The 23,275-nt window shown below is 35.0% G+C and overlaps 1 protein-coding gene across 2 annotated transcripts in view; it reads left to right on the forward strand.

Annotated features, from left to right (window-relative positions):
• TRIM24 (tripartite motif containing 24) overlaps positions 1-23,275 on the forward strand; it is a gene marked incomplete at its 5' end in the record, with an annotated part of 78,313 nt that overhangs the window by 20,872 nt on the left and 34,166 nt on the right. For both annotated transcript variants that reach the window (XM_084229720.1, XM_084229721.1), the window contains 4 exons: positions 9,073-9,191; positions 15,527-15,674; positions 19,837-19,969; positions 22,466-22,582. In XM_084229720.1, the coding sequence (XP_084085846.1) occupies positions 9,073-9,191; positions 15,527-15,674; positions 19,837-19,969; positions 22,466-22,582 (517 nt within the window). The remainder of the gene's footprint in view (positions 1-9,072; positions 9,192-15,526; positions 15,675-19,836; positions 19,970-22,465; positions 22,583-23,275) is intronic.

Raw genomic sequence — 23,275 nt, forward strand, 5'->3', positions numbered from 1 at the left:
GGGAGGCCCCCTCAACTGATTTTTAAATTGCAGTGTTAGTTGTGCATTTCTAGACACAAGAGGAAATGTTATTTCATTCACTGGATATATTGACATGGTTATTCTGAAACTATGTAGATTTCATGTGGCATAAGCCAAATAGATCATTATATTAATGTCATTAGAGGAATTCCCAGGATGCTGGAAAGTCACAGGAAAGCAGTTTGCAGCAGGTTTAAGAAAGATTATAGCTAGAAGAATGACTTTAGAGTTCAGACAAAGGTACCTGAGGAAACAAGTAAAATTTATAGATTGCTATATATACTTGAACACATTGAAAGGGATTTGCAGTTCTGTTGGAAATTTTGGTACTGATTTGGTGATACTTAGAAACTAGGCAGATTTTAAAAAAAACTGGCAACTTAAGAACAAAGTTGTTTCAGAAAGGAAATATAAAAGTAGTATGCTCTTTGGCACAGTTGTGAATATTATTAAATGTTCATAATGGTTTGATGTAATGGAAAACTAATAGAAGTAAATATTAGGATGAGGAGATTTTGGATGGAGGAGCTTATCCACCATCTTCCATTGTATAATTGGATAGGGACTTGTAAAAAATTAAGTCTTGTAATGATATAATTTAAGAACTTGGTATATGTATCAGTAAAATTAAAAAAGAAAAGCATGAGAGGATGCTAGTTGATTTAATAGGGCAAATTGTTTTCAAAGTAGAAAAAGTATTAATCATTCCTGTGGCAGTATTTAGTTTTAAAGCTTGACTTATTTATCTTTAATTTGATTGTGTAAAAGTTCATTATTTTTATGTTCTCTCTTTCCTGTATAGTCATTATAGGTTTAAAAGTACTGTTAGAGGTGAAAGCTTTTTTTTTTTAATTTTGATTTTCTTAAGATTGATTTATTTATGTATACAAGCACTGGGGTACAGACCAGAGGTGTGGGGGGGTGAGAGGATTCGCCAGAGACATTTACCCACCAGCAACTCATGTGTTTTCCTCTTGGTTAAGAGCTAGATCTCAACAATGTTTGGCATTACCAATTTAATTTGGCCAACCTGATAGATGTCTCTTGATTATTTCTTTGGTTCTGATGTTTTGTTCCAAGTACAGTTAGGCTTAACATCTTTCTATGCATATTGATTTAATTTCAGCCATTACCTAACATTGGATTTCAGAAATTGAGAAGTGCTTGTTCAAGTTTCTTTCCCATCTTTCTACTGGATTGCATATTTTAATAGGATTTCTTTAATATCTTAGCACATTTTGTTTGTCTTTTATGGGGTCTTTGAATCAAACTCATGTTGTGAATCAGCATTTGTGATTGATTAGTAGTTAGTTTAAAGAATCATTCCAAATCCCAAAGCCAGAAAATTATTTTCCTGTGTTCTTTAAAAAGCTCTATAAGTTTTCTCCTTAATATGTTTTTGTTTCAATGTATAAATTTCATTTATATACGTGGTCAGAGGTTGGACTCTAGTTTCACTTTTTACCTGCTCTTCCAGCACGATTACTAAAAATACCATTCTTTCTCAATGCGCTGCAGTATTGTTTAGTTAGTAGGTATTTACATATGTGTGATTCTGTTTCTCAGTAGTTGCTCTCACTCAGCCAATTCTGATCTGTTGGTCTATGTGTCACTCCCTGAATCAGTGCCATGCTCTCTTAGTCATTGTCTTTGCAATACATTTTGATAACTGGTAAAACAAATCCTTGTATTAATCCCTGCCACCACTTGTTATTTATCATCAGAAATGTCTTGTGATTAGTGTTAGCTGTTGAAATTATCATAAATTTGGAATTCACTTTTCAAGTTTTACAGAAAACCTAATAGGATATTGACTGTGGGAAATTGATAGATCACTTTAAACCTTTGTAATGTTGAGTTTGCTAATCCATAGCTATGATGTCTCTTACTATGTTTTCTTTAGCGACTCATTAAGCAATTATAATTATGCCCATAGGGATTTTGCATGTATTCTCTTAGGTTTTTTCCTACGTACTTGGTAGTCTTTGATACTGTTGTAGTGTCCTATTGTATCGTTTACCTTTTGTTCTTGGTAAACATAAATGCAGGTGTGTTTCAAATATTTGTTTCAGTGATTTTGTTGAATTGTTCTAATTCTAGTGATTTCTTTATAGTCTTACTTGGCTTTTCATCTATGTATGTGGTCATATTGTTTACATGCAGTCATATAATTGGTGAATAGCAACGCCTTTAAATTCATCATTTCCGGTCTTTAAATTATTCTTTTTTAAATTATTTTGAATTTTAAATTATTCTTTTTGCTATACCCTGCTACCTAAAATCTCCAGTACATTGTTGAGTGAAAGTGGTACCCAGTGGATATCTTTGTCTTGTTCCTGAGCTTGCAGAGAAAGCTTTCAACATATAATTAAATATGAAGTTTGCAGTAAGGTTTCTATAGTTCTTGTTAAGTTATAGGTGTTATTTTAATATGTTAAACATGATATATTGTTTTAATAGTCTACTCTTCATCCCATTGGTGAGGAAGGGATTCCTGCCTTAGGGTTTTAAGAATGGCCTAGCGCACAGTGCACAACTCTAGACAGACGAGATTGACAGCAATTTATTAGCCACATATACTCATTGTGCCATGTTAGTTCATACAGGCCTTGCATTTAGGGGCAGAGTGATCAGCCAGGTGCTGTGGGAGGTAGGCTTTGTATGTATTGATAGTATTGTGAAAGCAGTGGGTTGGGAGGGGGCTGGTTACTATAGGGGATATGATTGGCATGTTTGAATAATTTTGTGCACTCACAGGGAATTGAGCCCACTATTCAAGAAAAAGTGGAAACTGCTTTGTCCCTTTGATAAAGGAGAGATACTTTGTTAGAGGACATTATCTGTAGGAATAGAATGGGGAGGGTTCCCTCTGGGCAGGCTGATCTGTACCCTTCCAATCTTACCAAATCAAGAGAGCAAATATTAAGTTGTCCTTTTAGGCCTCATGCTACCACATTTAAATTCCTAATACACAGTAGGTATTTGTTTTTTTAATTTTTTCTTTCATTTTCTTAAAAAAAAAAAAAACCACCACCAAAAAACCGTTATCTAGTAAGACAATTTTCCCCTTACTCTGCTGTGAATTCTAGGGATTGATTTTCTAATAAAATGATTTTACATTCCTAGGCAGAAGTCTGCTTAGTAATGTTATGTCCTTTCTACTCATTGAAGAAATGATTTGTTAATATTTATGATTTTTTTTTTTTTTTTTTTTTTTTTTTTGCTTTAGCGTTTGAGTTTTGTGGCCTGTTGTTTTCTTTTTTTAATCCTGCTCGGAATTTGTTGGGCTTCTTACATGTGTAGATTCAAGTCTGTAATCAGAGTTAATAACTTTTCAGTCATTGTTTCTTCAACCATTTTTTCCCGCCCTTTTCTTTTTTCTTCTGGGACTCCATTATGTGTATGTTGGTGTGTTTGATGGTATTCCACTGATCGCTCAAGTATATTTCTTCTTTTATTCTCCTCAGACTAGGTATTTCAGTTGTCTTACTTCAGGTTTGAGGATTCTTTCCTTAGCCTGTTCAAATCTGTCATTTCTGTTAAATTATTTGATGAGGGCCTCCCTGGTGGCGCAGGTGGTCGAGCACAGTGCTGTGAAGCTGTCCGTAGCCTCTGTAGTACAGGTTCGATCCCGGCCGGCCGGGAGCTACCCACATGGCATGACAGACCTCTCCTGTCTTGCCCGCAGACCTCTCCTGTCTTGCCCGCTGCTCCCCTCAGCAGTGTATTTCGTCAGTCTGCCGGTTCTGTTCCCCGCTCTGTCTCTAGTGAATCCTCTCACCCTCCCGCACATCTGGCCTGTACCCTGGTTCTTGTATACATGAATAAATAAAATCTTTTTTAAAAGTTGAAAAAAAAATTTATAAAAGAGCCATGTTTCCTGGTGTCTTGTGTGTTTTCTAATTTTTGTTGTTGAAGGGCAATGACTAGACATTTTGAGTATTGTGGTAGCTATGGAAATCAGATTCTTCCCCTCTTCAGGGATTGATTATGCTGCTTGTTGAGTTCTTCAGTAGTGTATTTATATATGACTTTTCCAAACTAATTTTGCAAAGTCCTCCTTGCTGTGTTGCTGGTAACTTGGACCTCAACCTGCAATCTTTCTTTTAACTGTGTGTATATATATACACACCTCTTTAAAACTTCTGTTAGGTGTCACCAGAGGATCTGTTTTAGCCAGAGGAAACCAAATAAAGCCAAGTTAGCCTCCAGGGACCCCAAAATTTTAGAGTTTAGGGACTTACTGTCCACCCCAGCATATGCAATCAACTCTAGAACTATGGGCTACCAATTTCACTTTCCAGAAGAAGTAAGGAATGGGGGACATAGTTAATTTCTACAAGAAACTCTCTTTCCCCAAGTTCAGTAGTCACTATTTTTAATTAGGTGCATCCTGTTTGCTGTTAATGGCTGAGTGGGTTCTGAAATTGCTAATTCTGAGTTTTCTTTTCAGTTTAGTGTTTGAGTAGAAGGACCAATCTCTGAAGTTTTCCCTTTACAATGACATCCTTTGTTACCATTCTTTGCTGCTATTATAAATTAGATTTGACATTTCATCCTTAAATATTTTAACTAGTAGCTACAAAATATAAGCATTGCTAGCTTAGATAATCCCAATATTGTTATAGCTAACTAAAATAGCTGTTATTTTCTCATATTCCATCCATGTATTGCCCTACTTGTTCCCAAGATATCCTTTAATTCTGACTTGGCCTTCTTCTTTTGATCACTCTAACTGGAGGTTTATTAATTTTATTATCCACACCCAGTCCCCCTCAGACAGCTTCTTTTTATTAATTTTCCCACCTCTTCCTATTTTTTTTTTTTCATTATTTTCAACTCTTTGTTTCCTTCTGCTTTCTTTGGGATTTATTTACTCCTTTTTTAGCTAATGAGATGGAAATTTAGGTTATTGATTTTTTTTTTTTTAGATCATCTTTGAAAGTAGATTATTTGTAAGTAATTTATTCAGTTTCTAAATATTTGGGCATTTTCCAGTTCTCTCTGTTACTCATTCCTGCACTTACTTCATTGTGATCATGCAGCATATTTTGTTTTTAGTTCTTTTAATTTATTCATACCTGTTTCATTGCCCACCATATGTTACATCCTAGCAAGTATTCCATTCACATTTATAGAATATGCATTCTGTTGACATTGGGTGTTCTTTAAATGTCAATTGGATCAAATTAATTGATTCTTTTAAGTCTTTTCTATCTTCGCTGATTTTTGTGACTCCTGTTCTGTAGAATACTGAAAAGAGAGTTACTATCATGTGGATTTACTTTACCTTTTCAGATGTATCAATTTTTATATTATGTGTTCTGAAACAGTAGGCTTATGTGTATTTAGGATTACATGCCTTTGTTAGGAATTGACCCCATTGTTATTACACACTGCCCACACTTAACTCAGGTAATAGTTCTTTTTCTGTAGTCTTTTTTGTCTGATATTATTTTAAAATCCTCCAGTTTTCACAGGCTTGTTGTTTGAGTGTGTATCTAATCCATCCATTTCTTATTAAATTTGTGGATTTAAATTGGGTTTCTTTTAGATAGCATTTAATTAGGTCTTTTGTTATATACATACAGTCATCCATGTTTGAGTATCAGGCATCAGGGATTCTGTCATAATTGCTACTTGTAATTCAAGTGCATTAATTTCATCACTGTGTAGTATTCCATTATTTGAATATACTACAATATATTATTTCTGCTATTGCTGGACAGTGGGTTTTTCCCAATTGGGGGGGCTCTTATAAAAACTGCTAAAATAAATATTCTTGAACATGTCTCTTGATTCTGAGGTATGAGTTTCTCCATGGTGGAATTACAGGGTATGTGAATTACTTAAGGAATTTATTCATTGATTCACCAAATATTAGTAGTGCACCCTTTGCGCCAAGTACATTTTTATCTAATGGCAAGTAATTTGGAAGCTTTTTTCATGTGGTAATTTAGTTTACTGCGTCTATGTCTTCATTGTTGAAATGTCTCTACTTATATTTTATCCATAACTGCATTGTTTTTTTATTGTCAAGTTTTTGCATTTTGATAGTTCTTTATGTATTGTAGACATGAATTCTTTGTCAGATCTGTGACCTGCAAATACTGTCCCCTAGTGTGTATTTTGTTTTTTCATCCTCTTGACAGGATCTTTTGCAGGACAAAAGTTATAAATTTTTATGAAGTAAATTTCTTTTATGAATTGTGTTTTTGAGATCATGTAGGAAATTCTTCAATATCTCCTATGTCCTTAAGATTTTTTGCTTCTAAAGCAAAAATAAGGACAAGTAAATATAAGGACAAGTAAATATAAAAAAATACTTGTAAATAAATACAAGTATTTGTATTTATAAATACTTTACATTTTTTTTGAGGAGTACTGTTTTAAAAAGTAAGTCTGCTTCACTTTGTGTTGATTCACTTTAAGTCTGATTCACTTTGTGTTGGTTTTTTAAAATGCAAAGTTTAGGTTGAGGTTCATTTTTGGCCTGTGGATACCCAGTTACTCCACATCCTCACAGTCTGGTGGAAAGACTACAGCTCGTGTCAGAATCAGTTGAACTTAGTTGTGTGAGTGTATTCTTTACTGTTCCATTCACTTGTGTGTCTTTCTGCCAATAACCCATTTCAGCTATTACATCTGTATGTCTTAAAATTGGACAGTGATTCTTCTCGCTTTTCTTTTTCAAAACTGCTTTAACTATTCTAGTTCCTTTACTTGTGTAGCATCTTGGAATAGCTTGTCTGTATCTACCAAAAAACCTTCTCTACAATCTTGATAGGAATATGTTAGTCTATAGATCAGTGTGTGTAGCACTGACATCTTTATTGTCTTCCATTCCATGAACACAGTATATATCTCTCATTAGCATTTGTATTTGTCAGCATAAAATTGCTTTTGCACCTCTGTCAAAGATCAGCTGGCCTACTCACGTGGGTCTGTTTTAGGTCTTCATATTTTGTTCATTTGTCTGTCATTCTGTCGATAACTACTGTAGTTATATATAAAGTCCTTCAATTGGTTATAGTGATGTCTCCATTTTCTTTTCAACTTGATTTAGCTGTTATAGTGCAGTTGTCTTTCTATATAAATTTTAAAATAATCTTGTCTATGTCTACAAAAAATATGTTGCTGTGGTTATGTTAGGAATTGTGTTAATCCTATAGGTCACATTAAGGAGAGTTGGCATCTACATTGATCACCCCTATCCGCAAACACTGTCTTTTTATTTTAGAACCTCGATTTCTTTCATCAGCATTTTGTAGTTTTCAGTATACAAGTCCTTTCCATGTTTTGTTAGGTTTACGCCAAGGTATTTTATTTTGTTTGCAGCCAATTTCTGTATAACTACAGGGCTGGTCAGATTATTTCTTTGAATAAATGGTCCATTTCACTTACAGTGTCAAATTTGTGTAAGTGGAACGTCCTTGGTATTCCCCTATTATCTGTGCCTGTCTTCTTATTTTCTTTCATGGTAATTTTTTTTACTAGCTGTAGCTCTTAACTTTTAATGATGTTGAATTAGTATTTTCTTCATGGCACTTGTTTCTTGCCTTAGAAATTCCTTCTCTGATGCTTAGTAGATATCCCTGTGAAGGTTTTAAAGTACTTAATCTAAGAGAGTAATTTTTTGAATTGGGTAAAGTAGGGAATCTAATTTCTTCCCCTAGAGTATGAAAAGTTGTTCTACCAGATGTCATATGTAAAATTTACATATATGTGAACTTGCTTCTGATATTGATATCCAGTTCCACTTTTTATTATCCTTCTATAAATTTCACACCATCTTAATTACTGTCATATTAGACTAATTTTTACTAATTGGTAAGCATGTCCCCCCCAGTTTGTCAAAATTCTCTTGAAATCCCTATTGGAATTATTACTGAACTGTTGAATATATAGATGTGTTTGGGGGAGAATTGGAATCTTTATCATCAACGTGATTTTTTTCATTACTTGCATATGTTTAAATGCTTATAGTATAGTTAACATTTTTCTCCACAATAACCTTCATTTAAAAAAAATCATTCCTGAGTAGTTAATATATTTTTCTTGCTTTTACAAAATGGATTTTTTTTGCTTATATGCAAAAGAGGCTGACCTTAGAACTACTTGTGGTCATTCTTAAGCATTTCGTTTTACAAAAGTAGGGAATTTATTGCTATCTTAGTACAAGCTAGAGCATCAAACTTTTTTTTTAAGATTTATTTATTTATTTATTTATACAAGCACTGGGTACAGTCAGAAGCGCGGGAGGGTGAGAGAATTCACCAGAGCCAGAACGGAGAACAGAACAGGCAGGCTGACAAAACACACTGCTGAGGGGAGCAGCGGGCGTGGCAGGAGAGGTCTGTGCGCCATGTGGGACCCTTGCCGTTGGCCAGGGATCGAACTGGCGCTACAGAGGCCGCAGGCATCTTCACAGGCCAGCGTTCAACCGCTGCGCCACCGGGGAGTCCCTAGAGCATCAAATTTATATTAGATTTTTAAAAATTAAAATTTACATTTTAATAAGTCTTTGTTTATCAAACACTATAAAAGATGATTCTTCCTCTTTTTTAAATTCAAACACTATTTGCACTTTCGCACGTGCAAATAGTGTTTTTTAATTTCCCATGGAGATTTTAAACAAAACAAGTATATCTGTTCCGCTTTCAGAAATCCTAATTCTCATAGTTCCAGAGAAAGCCAGAGCTCTCATTTCTTTGAGAAATCTCCCACGCAGTTCTGCACGTTCCTGTAGAAACCACTGCTAGAGAAGTTGCAAAACAATACAAAGAGTTGTGCATGGACGTGTTTGTTTGGAGTCATCTCATTTAAAATTATGAGTATTTACTCATCTTTTAATATATGAGATGCATGATTTGTAAATACAAAATTTACATCTGTGCATAAAATGAATTGCTTCATGTTAAATAACACAAAGGTATGAATTTGAAGATAATGGTCATTGTAAAAGAACCCAGTCAGTTTTGTATGAGAACTGCTGGCTTAATGCTCAGTATATTTATATTAAAACTTAGATTGCAATTTTGTCTTTCCTAGTTGGAGTCATTCGATGTCCGGTTTGCAGCCAAGAATGTGCAGAGAGACACATTATAGATAATTTTTTTGTGAAGGACACTACTGAAGTTCCCAGCAGTACAGTAGAAAAGTCTAATCAGGTAAGTGTACTAAGTCTTGAGCTTTTTGCCTCCTCTTAATGAGGTGGCCTTAATTGCTGGAAACTGTAAGAGAAAGATATCAAACATTTTATCTGTGAAATTATATACTATTTTAGAAGGTATATAAAGAATAATAAATAATTTGTCTTAAGGAATGAAACAGTGCCAATAGAGAAGTTCTGGTTGCAGCCCCACATTCTCTATCTCAGAAAAAATATTTCATATTTGACATTATTTCATTTTTATTTCTGTGTAATTTCACTATGTATTGACGATTAGATTTTTTAAGCACCTTTTCCCCCCATTTTTCCCTCTTTTAATGATACATATGAAAAATCCCCTACCTTTGTTCAGTAAGATTTTCTAAGTTTTAAATATGCTATCCTTCCTACATAGTATCTTTGTGAAAACTTCATTTGGAAGCATTTCCCCGCATTACATTTAGAAGAGCACTGATAGTTTTCTTTTTTTCCTTACTTCCATAACCCACATGTGTAACATTTCTGTTGGTCCCTTAAACGTAAAGGTCATGTCCCTAGTGGATGAGCTGTCATACTCCAAGGGGAGTGAGCCATGATTATTTCTACAGTATGTGCTAACTATAGTGTATTAGGCTGCTTTTGGATCATGATTCATAATTTGGAACAGAAGATCTGTGAAAGAACTGAATCTGATTGTAGAAAAATGATTATTAATATAAAATTTGAAATCTAAAGTGTAATGTTTAGGATGCCTCAGGAATGACAGCTATGTTTCTCAGCTTTTTCATTTTCAGCCCTTTGTTTCTTGGAGGATATATAGGAATTTAGGATTCATTTTAAATTTAAATTATTCACTAGTAACTGAAATACCTCTTTTTGTTTCAAAAGTGTCTACAATTCTACCTAATGTGAATTTTCATCAAAAGTCAAAATAGGACTTGGTACAGAAAATATACTTTCTAATTGTTGTGAAAACAACTTTAAGGAATGGAGACATTATAATTTATGTGAGCTATAGTCTCAAGTATGTAACCCCTCTGAAAGTTCCCATTCAGAATGCTAATGATTTTGTCTTCCAGGTGTCATTGCTTCATATGTGTTTATACTGGATAATATTTTGTTGATCATATCACTCACCAATTATAATTCACTAGGCAAACTGTAGTTGTGCATGTGAATACTCAATCCAGGAAAATAGCAAAATAATCAACATGGAATAATGCTATGATGTGATATATATAGGAAAGGAAGAGACATGAGAATTGAAGAGATTCTAAAGGACAAATTTTAGATGGACTTTAAGCCTCCATATAATGAGTTGGTTGTTAATTAACTAAAAACTTTATATTTATGTATTCTGTATCTGTCACAGAAAAATAATAGGGTTGACTTACAATCAAACTAAAGAAGAGTACAGTAGATATCCTAAATGTAGGTGAGTAGGGATGGGGGATGATATGAGAGATGATTCAAGAGTAGGATGCTTATAGGGATATTTAGGGAATGAAGATTGGAGAGGTGTGATACTGCAGGATGGAGTGAAACTGTGAAACACTGTGCAAGAGGTAGTGGGAATGGATAGCTGATTGCTGGTTGCAGAGAAGAAAGGGGTAAGTCACAAAGCATAGGAGATGATGTTCCTGATTGGATGTAGAGAAGCAGGAGATTCCTCACGGCCAGAATGCTGTACCTTTCAGTGATGAAGAGAGCAAGGAAGTGTAAATAGAGGGAGTGATTTGGTTTTGAATGTGTTTGTCCTGGGGCCTAAATGTAGGTGTCATCTATAGACACTGTGGAGCTCCCAGGAGGACACATAGCTGAAGATAAAGTTTTGAAAATGTTTATTTCTACTACTTGCGAAACTTTGACTCAGACAGGATGGCTAGTTGTGTAACAGGTTATTTTAGTTTCTGTTCTGTGGAGAATGTAAAGCAGTCCAACCAAAGGTTTTAATGTATTTTTTTTTTTTTTTGGTACCCATACTGATTGCTGAGTGCAATGGGCTGATCATGATACTGAATAAATGTGTCTTTAAAAAAATTTAAATACAAAATAGCTTTCAGTTGTGGATAATTGCAACCTCACTAGAAAGGGAGCAGGTTAGCATACCATTCCCAAGTAGCCATTACCTCACTCAGCAGTCAAATTTTATCTTAATAGAACCTGACACTTCCACCCCTTACCACTAGATTATATTGATGTTTAAGCCCAGGCACTTTGTCTTCTAATCCATAAATATTTTAGTATTTACCTATATAAATTTTTTTCTATAAACATAACCACCACATCAATTTCATGTGTAAAAAAATGTAAAATGTATAGTAGTACCTTAATAGCATCAAATATCCAGACAGTGATCAAATATCTGTTATCGTTGCTGTGGTAATGGGTTTTTTTTTCTTTGTTTTAAGCTGATTTTTTCTGTAAGCATCCCATAAGGCCTATACACTGAATTTGCTTGATTTGTCTCAGACATATCTTTTTAATTAATCCTGAATTATCCCTTTACCTTCTGGCTTTCCCTTTCTGATCTTTTAATGTATTTGTATTTATTAGAGAAACTGGAGTTATAGTCCAGTAGACTTAGCTTTATTCTGAATTTTTCTGACTACTCCACATCATTTAACATTCTTCCTTCATATTTTGTATAAACTTGTTATGTTTTGTATGAACTAATAAAGCTATAGAATACGGTTTCAGTTCAGGTCTCATCGAGTGAAGGGGCATGAGACTATTTTGATCTATATGTTTGTATGTATTTCTGTAGGGAAACATGATGTAACCTTGGTTGTCTTTTTTTTTTTTTCTTTCCTGATGTTAATGAATGGCCATTAATGGTCACTGCTAACATCCCATATTTCATTTGCACTTTGAAAAATGATGACATTCTCAACCTGTCTTTCTCCTTTATTAACTGGAGTAGAAATAGAAAGCTTCCTTTATCCTCTAGTTACACAAGAAAGGTAAGTTAAATGCTAGATTTTTTTTTCCCTTTAGTTGGCCAATTTTAAGAGCAGAGACATAGTTTCTTAGCATTTTTCAGAGATGACTGATGAGTAGAGTGTGTGTTTACATAATGAACTTGGGTTTTTGATATAAAGTGTATTGTAGTCCTCCTTACTGGGGCTTATAACAAGCCACCTTGGCAGTATGTACCTCACATTGATTCCTAAGTCCTCCTCATAGAAATTTGCAGTAGTCATTTTTATCTCCTTTGCTTTGTGTTTTGACAAGATGTTATTTATTCATTTTCTGTTGTAGACCTGGAACCAACCATTGGTTCCTGTGGTAGTTAGAGGCTACGTTATGGGTGCTAATCATCATGGGTGCGTGTCTAGTCATTTTTCTAGGCCTTTCAGGAAAATAATTTAACAAATATTTTATTTAAATAAGAGAAAGAGAAAATTTATTTTTCAGTGAATTTTAATGATTTCATATTTACCTCCCTTCTCCTATATTAGAAATCTTGGGTCTTAATTACATTGATATAATTATTCTTTGTCCTTTCTCTCTCTTTCTCTCTCTCTGTGTGTGTTAAAAAAACATTATCAGATGTCAGGGACCATTTTAATTCTTAAAATTGAGAACTATTGGCTAGATATAAAGTTATTTATTGAAAGAATAAATTAATTGCTAAAGTATCATAGAGGTAGCAACTATAGAGAAGCTGAGGGAATAAAGCCAGGGTTGGAATTAGTGTAAGTTAGGAACTTAGAGGAAGGGCCTTGTGGAACATCAGCTCAGGCATCTTAAGAGGAGGTGTTGCTTGTCTTATGCTGGTTTCTGAGCCTTTAGCCTTAAGATCGGATCTTCGACCTCCAAGGAGCAGAATTGGGCCTGTGGTACTGGTACCTGTGAACTGGTATGATAGAGCCACAGTGTCAGAAAAACTGTAAATGAGAGTTGCCTCTTGTTATGGGAAGGAACTACTTCCATTGGGGTAAAGCAGCATTGATTGGTGTGAGGTTGACAGAAATTGCAAGCAAACAGGAAACCAACTAATACAATGAAATGCCTTCAGCCCCTGACATTACAGTCTCCCTCCAGCACCATCTGTTGTTAGACTCTAGTGTGGAATCAGCTCATAAAGCATAAGACCAGCTTACAGGGTAAGGGTATAGAAGAGTGGAGTTGGTGCTGAAAGTAGAAATCATAGTTGTTTCCTGTCAAAATAGAAAGCAAGGAAGATAGCATTTACTGCATGCAGATCACCATGATTTAAAGTTACTTGAAGTAAATAAATCTTTCCTGAGTGGTTAAGGTAACCACTTGATAGGCAGGTTCATTTGTTTCATTTTGCTTTTCATGTTAAGAGATGTTATAACATAAAACGTTTATTTAGTTCCAAAGTAAAATCTGTAAAACAGGTTTTTATTCAGAGAACTCAGACTTCTAATTTTGTCTCTTCTATACAGCTACATTATTTATTCTCTACCTTGTAGGTACCATTTAATTTCTTTCATGGTTTAGTCTTTAGTTTTAATATTTTTTATATGTATATAAAATTTAAAGTAATTTTGTTACTTTTAAAATATAAGCAAATAAGTCATCCCTTCCCATCCCCATGATTCTTAGATAAGCTGTAGTAGCATTATATGGTTTTCCACTTTGTTTTTTATTTTATTTTTTTAAGATTGATTTCTTTATACAAGTACTGGGGTACAGACCAGAGGCGTGGGAGGGTGAGCGAACTCACCAGAGACAGAGCAGGGAGCAGAACAGGCAGAGGGACCAAAGACACTGCTGAAGGGGAGCAGCAGGTGAGGCAGGAGAGGTCTGCCCCGCCATGTGGGTTTCTCCAGGAATCGAACCCACGCTGCAGAGGCTGCAGACAGCTTCACAGCGCAGCGCTCAACCTGCTGCGCCACCGGGGAGGCCCTCCACTTTGCTTTTTAAATTTTACTTTATATACTGGCAATCCCATTGTAGCAGTGTGTGTGTGTGTGTGTGTGTGTGTGTATTCCTTTTTTTGTAGTGTAGAGGTGATAGTTGAAGCTAAGGGAACAGATGAAACCAATCCCTAGATCTAAAAAAAAGTCTATAGACACAGAAAGGAAGTTTGGTAGTGGTGGAACCTTGAGGGACAGATGCTCAAGAATTGCAGTGGTCAGTTGGGCATCAAATGTTAGAAAGGCCAAAGATGATAAGAGCTGAGCAAAGAAAGGTTTTGGTGTAGGGAAATATGTTATCTGGGTATTGGAGTTTGGCTTAATGTGAACCATTGTCTGAACAGTGAAGTTCTTTTCTGCCAGTCACAAATGCTATTATGAGGAATGCTATAGGTGTATGATTTAATAGTCTCACCATACGGGTAACCTCTTCTTCACCATCCATATCCATTGTCTCCTCCAAACTAGTCAGTTTTACTTCTTAATCTCTCATTCATCTCCACTACACTGACACTGCTACAAAAGCTACTTCCTTCTGTTTAGGCACACTTGCCCCTCTTGTAACCTCTTCTCTACATTGCAGCAGCAGTGATTTTTGAAAAAAAGCAGATCTGGCCATGTTATTTATTTACTCAGGAGCTTTTAGGGTATGACCAAAATTGTCGTGTGAGCTGCTTAATCTGGCCCCTGCTTGCTCTCTGCCAGCTTATTCTCTTGCCAGTCTTCCCCTTGATCTTTCTACTTCAGTCATACTTGGTTTTTGTCGGTTCTTTGAACCTGCCTTGCTCTTCTTGCTGGATGCTTTTGTGCATGCAGTTCTCTGCCTAGAAGGCTTTTCATTTGGTAATTGATGACTCACCTTTCATATCTTGGTGCTAAAATGATCTCTTAGAGAAAGTAATCCTTGGACAGTACTCTCCCCAACCTTCCAGTCCCAGTAAAATGACATCAGTTTCCACTGTCATGTGCTTTTTATAGCTTCTCATATTTTCCTTTTATGGCACCTCTCAGTTTATAGTTATGTATTAGTGTGATTATTCCAATAATGTTTGCCTCACATTTCAAAATCTTTACAACTGTGTGGTAACATCTGTGTTATTACTCTTATTTTAGGAAGGTGCATTCTAAGTAACCCACGCAAGTCTATTCCGATAGCAAGTTAGAATACCTGGGATTTGAACCCATAAGCCATATGAGACTAGGGCAGGGGCCTTGTTTGCTTTTCCTGAATGTTACATCCTCATCTCTTAACATAGTGTCTCAATATTTGGTATATTAAACAAAGGACTGTATCCTTATTTCCATTTCATATGTGTATAATTTAAAACAATGTTATTTTAAATTTAAGAACATTTTTAAGAAGAACTGATAGACAAGTATGCTTGGTATATCACTCATACATGATAGTGCCATGAACACCTTGTCATTTTTCTCAAAAATTGATGTGACATGTTTCTTTTATTAGGTGTGTACAAGCTGTGAGGACAATGCAGAAGCTAATGGTTTTTGTGTAGAGTGTGTTGAATGGCTCTGTAAGACATGCATCAGAGCTCATCAGAGGGTGAAATTCACAAAAGACCACACTGTGAGACAGAAAGAGGAAGTTTCTCCAGGTAACAAATTCGTCTTTTTAATCTTTTTTCACCCTCTGTTCCTCCCGTCTTTTCTTCCCGCCTACACTTACATGTTTTGGTACACTTGCAAGCATCTAGTAAACTCTTAAGTATGTTGATACAAGGAGATATATGTTGGAACTGAGATTTGAATACCCACAAATGTTGGTAAGTTTAAAAATGGGTCGTCCCACCCTCTTATCGCCTATAAAAGCCTTAAATTTGATGTGAATATGCAGAAAAAGGAAAAAAGTTGATTTTTAAACTTCTTTGTTTCTAAGATGTCAGGGAGTGAACTTGAAAGCGTTACTGTTCTTATCCCGCTGATATTCTTGATTAAACCTGGTTCATGATGTTTGATATATAAATCACCAAAGAAGCTTCCTTTTTACATAATTATGGTTTCTAAGTTTTTATTGTGTTGTTTGTATGAGTTCACTGATAACTGGAAACACATGTCAACCTTGCCTTTTCATTTTCAAGTGTAAAATTCTGTAGTAGTAATTGCATTCGCAGTGTAGCCGTCATCACTGTTTACTTCCACACTTTGGAGTCACTGTGAAAAGGAGCCGTGTATACACACACTGTTTGCTCTCCTCGTCCCAAATATCCTTTAATCGGTCTCTGTGAATTTTCTTATTTTGGTTTTTTGGTCCCTGGTATCTGACCTGTTTCACTAAGTCAAAAGGTATTTCCAAGGTTCATTCATACTGTAGCATTTATCAGAACTTATTTTTATATTGTGCCATAGTTGACATAAATTTATATTAGTTTCAGATGTGCAAATAATGATTCAATATTTGTATATATTGTGAAACAATCACTGCGGCAATTTTAGTTAACATCCATTCCCATGCATACTTACAAACATTTTGTTTTTCTTGTGATGAGCACTTTAAGATCTGCTCTCTTAGCAACTTTCAAATATGCAATATTGTGTTAGTAATTATATTCATCTTGCTGTATATTAAATCCTCATACCTTATTTTATAATTAAAAGTTTGTACTTTTTCACGTCATTAAACTCCTCCTTGCCCCACACCTGCCCCCACCCATAGATCTGTCTCCACCCATAGATCTGTGAGCTTCAGTTTTCTTTAGATTCCACATATAAATAGTAAGATTATACAGTATTCGCCTTCCTTTGTCTGACTTCATTTAGCAATATGCCCTCAAGGTCCTTCTGTGTTGTCATAAATGGCAAGAATATAAACTGGTGTGACCATTTTGAAAAGCTATCTAGATTTACCTTAAAAAACTAAAAATGGTGGGCCTCCCCTGGTGGCGCAGCGGTTGATCGCTGGGCAGCGAAGCTGCCCGCAGCCTCTGCAGCACCGGTTCGATCCCCAGCCGCCAGCGAGGGTCCCACATGGTACGCAGACCTCTCCTGCCGCCCGCTGCTCCCCTTAGCAGTGTATTTCAGTCAATCTGTCTGTTCTGTTCCCCGCTCTGGCTCTGGTGAATTCTCTCACCCTCCAGCGCTTCTGACTGTACTCAGTGCTTATATAAATAAATAAATCTTTAAAAAAAAAAAACTAAAAAATGGTTTGGAGGTGCTTTTGTTCTTTTTTATGGTTTCTTCAACTGTAGAGTTAGATTATTAAATTTGGATCTTTCATTTTTTTATGTAGGCCTGTATAGGTATGAACTTCCTGCATAGTACTGCTTTTAAAGCATCCCATAGAGTATGGTAGCTTGTCTTTCCTTTTTATTAGTTTCTAGATTTTTTTTTTTTAATCTCTTACTTGGCTGTTCATTGACCCAAGGGTTGTTCAAAAGCATTCTGTTCAATCTCCACATATTTTGGTTTGTTCCAGGATTCCTTTTATGGTTAATTTCTAGTTTATAGCATTGTGTTTTGTGAAAATGCTTGATACAATTTCTATTTTTGTATATTTTCCCAGGCTTGTTTCCTAATGTATGATCTATTCTTGAAAATGTTCCATGGGCACTGGAGAAGAAAGTGTATTCTTTGCCTTAAGAATGAAAAACTTTGTAAATATTCAGTAAATCCATCTAATCTAATACTTTATTTAAGACCTTTATTTCTTTGTTAATTTTCTGTCTGGATGATTTACCTCTGTGTCAGTGGTATTTTGAAGTTTCACAATGATTATATTTTTGTTGATAAATTGTCTTAGGTCTGTTAATAGTTGCTTTACACTAGGTGTGCCTATATTTGAAGCACCTCATTAAATATTAATGCATTGTATTTTCTTGGTGAGTTGTTCCCTTGATCATTATGTAGTGTCTCTTTGTCACTGATTCCTTTTTCAGTTGAAAGTCTCTCATTGGTTATAAGGATAGCAGTTCCTGTACTGTACTCCAGCCTGTTGTTTTTATCTTTGGGTTTTAAGGAGCATTTAAAAGCATTGATGGCTGAATTTTCTTACCCACATTGTTAGCCTGTCTTTTTCTTGGTAAATTCAGACCATTCACATTTAGGATAATAATTGATATGAACCGTTTATTCTTAGTCATTTTGTTTTTGATTTTTGATTATTTTTCTGTTGTTCCTTTTTCCTTTTGCTTCTCTCTGCTCTTTCTGGATGGCTTTCCGTAGTATTCCTATTGGTTTCTTTGCATCTTCATCTGCAGGTATCTATTCGGAATTTTTGGCTAGTGGTTACCATGGGGGTTTACTTAAATTCCTGGTTTTGTTTGTGTGTATGTGTTCTTTTTGTCTAAGTATTAGGGTACTGTTGGCATTATTAAGGGGCATTCCCTTTTGTATTTGGTGGGCATAAGTTCTTTTTTAAAGGTTTGGTAGAATTTTCTTGTAAAGTTACCTGGCCCCGAGGCTTTTGTTTTGGGGAAATATTTGATTACTCTTTCAGTTCCATGATTATGTTTGGTTAGTTCACCTGTTTTGTTTATTCCTGGTTTAGTCTTGATAATAAACTATATTATTCTAGAAATATCAGAATGTCCATTTCTTCAGCGTCATTAAATTTATTGGCATATAGTTCATCGTAATCTCTTATATCATTTGTGTTTCACTGCTGCTGTGGTAGTTTCTCCTCATTCTAGTTTTTTTTTATTAGTTTTTTCTCTTTATTAGTCTAGCTAAAGGACATCTATAAATGCATGATATGTACTAATTATCTAAATCAGACAGAGGCTATATAAACTTGTATTCCTGAACATTCGGCACAAATCAGGATGTTAAGCAAAGGGCAGATGGTGCCCCCTCTCTACTGTGGTAGCTGTCCATGTGACAGAAACATCACAAACAGAGGTGTAGGGAGTTAGGAGGCTAGTCCTGTTCACTGATGATGAAGAATCTTCTCATTCCTGCAGTTAATTCCTTTTGGTCTTGATGTGATAGTCTTTTCATGTTCTTTTAACATACTACTATTTTTTTAAATCTGTTTTCCTCTTTTTCAATTTTATGTACTTTTTTTATCTGACTGTGTTGTTTTTATTTTATCCTCAGCTTTTGAATTTCATTATCTAATTAGACTTTATGTGTCTTCAATAATTTTATTTTTAATTCCTTTCAACTTAGTTTTAAAGTTCTATTACTGACAGCTTTTAGATAAATATTTGCTATTTCTCTTAATTTTCCTTAGAATTACAAGTGTTTAAAGCCTTAATTGCCATTTCTTAGTTTGATTCTGCTGGTTTTTAAATTTTGGTTATCCAAGAGGGATTTCTATATTTTTGTGTTTGTTACTTTGGTAAATCACATACAGTGATATGGACAAAGGCCCATTCTGTGTATTAAATGCAGAAAGCAAGTTCTGTGTGATTATTATGAACCCAAGAATTTATTAAAAAGGAAAATTTCCTCATGTCTTTGTTTCTGGTTTCAACTTTATGGTTATCATGAAGGAAAATGTGAGTTCGTTAATTTAACCTGCTTGCTGGCAGGTTACTCATTTACAGTTTTTCTAAATATTGATGATTACATGAAAGTTAATTTCAGGTAGATCATATTCTTACTAATTTGAATTTCTACTTTGAAAAGTAAAAAGTTTATTTACTTTTCCTTTTGAACTGCTGAAAATACTTAGTGTTTTGGTATCTGTAAAGCCAAGTGGTGGTGATGGGGTCTGTGAAACTGGCTCTTTTATATCAGCATATTCTTGAATTTAAATGGGCAGGCTAATAATGATTTGCTGTTACTAGTCTTATTTTATGCCTGCTTTTGTTTCTATAGAAGCAGTTGGTGTGACCAGTCAGCGACCAGTGTTTTGTCCTTTTCATAAAAAGGAGCAACTGAAGCTTTACTGTGAAACGTGTGACAAACTGACCTGTCGGGACTGCCAGCTATTAGAGCATAAAGAACATAGGTACCAGCGTCTTCCATCGTGCACATCATCTAGCTCCGTGAGCACTGGCGGCGCCGCCACGGGGTGGTCTCCACATACTTCTTGTTCAGGCAGCAGTTTGCCACCTTGTTCCATGATTTTTCAGCGTCCACACGGTTGACATTTTGAGCCAGATGATTCTTTGTGATGCCCTGTGTGATGTTTAGTAGCATTTTTTTTTAACCTTTATTCATGAGATACCAGCGGCATTCTTCCAGCAAGCCTCCCCAAAATGTCTGCAGGCATTGCGATGCCCTAGGGAATCAAATCATTCCAAATCGAGAGTCACTGGCCTACAACTCTTTTTAAATATATAGAATTACTTGCCAGTATTGTAAAATGCAGAGATTTTACATTAAAGAAGTCTAAATCTTTTAGGTTTTTTGTTGTTGTTTGTTTTTTAAAGAAAGTGGGCCTCCTGTTCGTTCTTTTCAGCATTTGGCTAGAATTGACTCATGCTCTTTAGAATGAAGCTTGTGCTTTCCAATTCATCATAATTTCTTCAAGTTTACTTTTAAATCTCACCTCCATAGGCTTTCAGTTAGCAGTGACTGATTTAAACAGTAAGATTCTGGTCAGTTGGTAAAAATAGAGCATTTTAAAGTACTGTCGGCTTCCAATAAAGGCAGACTAGGTAATTTGGACCAAGCATACCAGTGGGTAACTGGAAAACCTAGTTATCGATATGAAATTTTGGAGCTAGAAGATGTTGGATCAGGACTTTGTTGGAGGGGTGGGGACAGAGCACGGTAGGGACTTTCCCACCCCCTTCAAAGCATTTATGTAGAGATTTGAGTATCTTTTATAGTCTTTCCAGACTGGGACATTAAGGATTGGAATTCAGGGGTCACGGTGGTTGAAGACCTCTTGCCTTGCATTGGAATCCTGAAAGTCTACACTAATTACAGTAAAGATGAACTCGCTACTAAATAGTCCTTAAGGGGACTAAAGCTCATTTCAAATCTTTTTCAGTGTACAAAGTTGGATTTAATTGATACAGTGTTGCTGCTGCAAATATACATTTCTTTCAACAATGAACATTCTTTTTGAATGAAAAGGAAAAAAGTTTAATTGTCCTTCTTAGCACAAAGTCTTACATGTCATAGAATTGAGAGCATACAAAGTCTTCTCTAAACTTAATGCAAATAATCTGAATAACATCGATAGATGAGAAAATATCCATACCTTTGAAAATGAATAAATTCATACGAAAACCAAAAGCAGTGGTACAAGATCCTGAATTATATCCTGGACTAGAGGTGGATAAAATTAGGGTTAATGAGACAAATGATATAATTGGTAATGGCAGTCTGTAGGTTAGATGAAACATTGTTCGGTCTGCAAATTAGATGAAAGTATCACACCAATGTCAGTCTTCCTGTTACTTAGCCATTGTACTATGGTTATGTAATGAAACAGTCCAGTTTTATAGCATGTATACTAATTACTAAGGAGTTAAGCACCTACTGATGAGGCAGTATTTGAAAAACTCTGAAGCTGTGTAAAAGTATGCACAAGATTTGTATATTCTTGCAAATGTAGCTTTGATATTATTTCAAAATAATAAGATGATTTATGAGTGAATATAAATACAGTGACAAAGGTAGAATCCCAGTAGATATTAGAAACTATTTTTATCTGAATGATAATGAAAATACTACAGATCAAGCCTTAAAATACATTGCCAAAGCCATGATTAGGGGGAATTTATATCATTAGGTAATAAGGATAAAAAGTGAATGTGCTAGCCATTTATCTCAAGTTAGAAAAAGTGGCAAAATAAACCCAAAGGCAGTGAGGAAAGGTCATATTAAAGACATGCAGAAATAGTTGAAAATTGGAACTTTCAAAAGACTAATAATTTATGGAAAACATTCAATAAATCATATGTACATGTATGTATATATTATATATTATACTTGGATATTTCTGCAGAGCTCCTTTTGAGTCATCTTACATACTTTGCAGATTGTCCTTTATAGGATACTGCTACTTGGAGCTATCACACTCATAGCTCTCTACCAGCAGGGCTTTGCTCCTCACCCTGCACTCTCCCTCATGCCTAAAGGCACGGATATGTATTACAAATCTGTACAGTTCTGCAGCACAGCTACCTACTTTGTAAAAGTGATCTTTAAAACGTTCGTATCATCAAACTTCTATGATTTAAAATTGCAAAATAGCTAATAAATCTGCTTAAATATCTGTTATGTTTTGTGAGGTGTCTGCCAAGTGAGCTTTATAAACTTCTATGAATTTCATGTCCATGAGTAATATCTTTAATCACTCCCTTTCTTAAGGGATAATTCTGAGAGGTGGTAAAAATCTGCCTTCTAGAAATATATTTACCATTTTGGAAAGATCATTATATTCTTTATATTTTTATAATCTTAGAAATGTTTCTATATTTCTTTGCTTTGGATTTCTTATTTTAGGCAAGACATTTGTGTGAAATAATTGGCTTATTTATTTTTTTAGATATCAATTTATAGAAGAAGCTTTTCAGAATCAGAAAGTGATCATAGATACACTCATCACCAAACTGATGGAAAAAACAAAATACATAAAATTTACGGGAAATCAAATCCAAAGCAGGTAAATTTACATTTATGGTATTATAATCACACATTTTTATATAATGTGCTAAGTATTTTTCTTAACTCATGGTGAAATTGATTTGATAGTTGGCTATAACAACACCTGTTGATACAACTTCTGGAAACTGGGTTTGAAACCTTTTTAGGCATGTCATTTCCAAAATTATTTTAAGAAACTGTGCTTATTAACAGTTCATTTAACTGACAGATACTGATAATTTATTACTTTCTGAAATGCCAAGATTTAAAAACATAACCATCAACCTTTTTTGTCAGTATTACATTCTAACACTAGATTATATGCCTAATTGCTAAACTTTAGATGCCATGTTTGCAGTGAGATGGAGATGTTAGGGCATCAGGAGGCAGTACTTTTATTCCTTGTCAGATATGGTACTTAAATGTTTTCTCCACTATTAGCTGCATAGGAAGCGAATAGTCCCACCTCAATAGGAAGTGGGACTTTGTTTAGCTTCATTTTTAAATCCCATTTGGGGGTACACACTGGTGTTTTGAAAAGACCTTTACAACACTTCTGAAATCCCAGGCCCTCTTTTGTTTTGCATGTAAAAGTGGTGTATCACTGCCTAAACACATCAAGAAATGCTTGTTAAAGAGAGTCTAAATGAAAAAGGTCCTGTAGGGGATTTGAATGTTCATAGGGAAAGTTGAGGTTCATCAGTCTTCGTCA

Source organism: Talpa europaea (assembly GCF_964194135.1).
Source record: "Talpa europaea genome assembly, chromosome: 3".
NCBI lineage: Eukaryota > Metazoa > Chordata > Mammalia > Eulipotyphla > Talpidae > Talpa > Talpa europaea.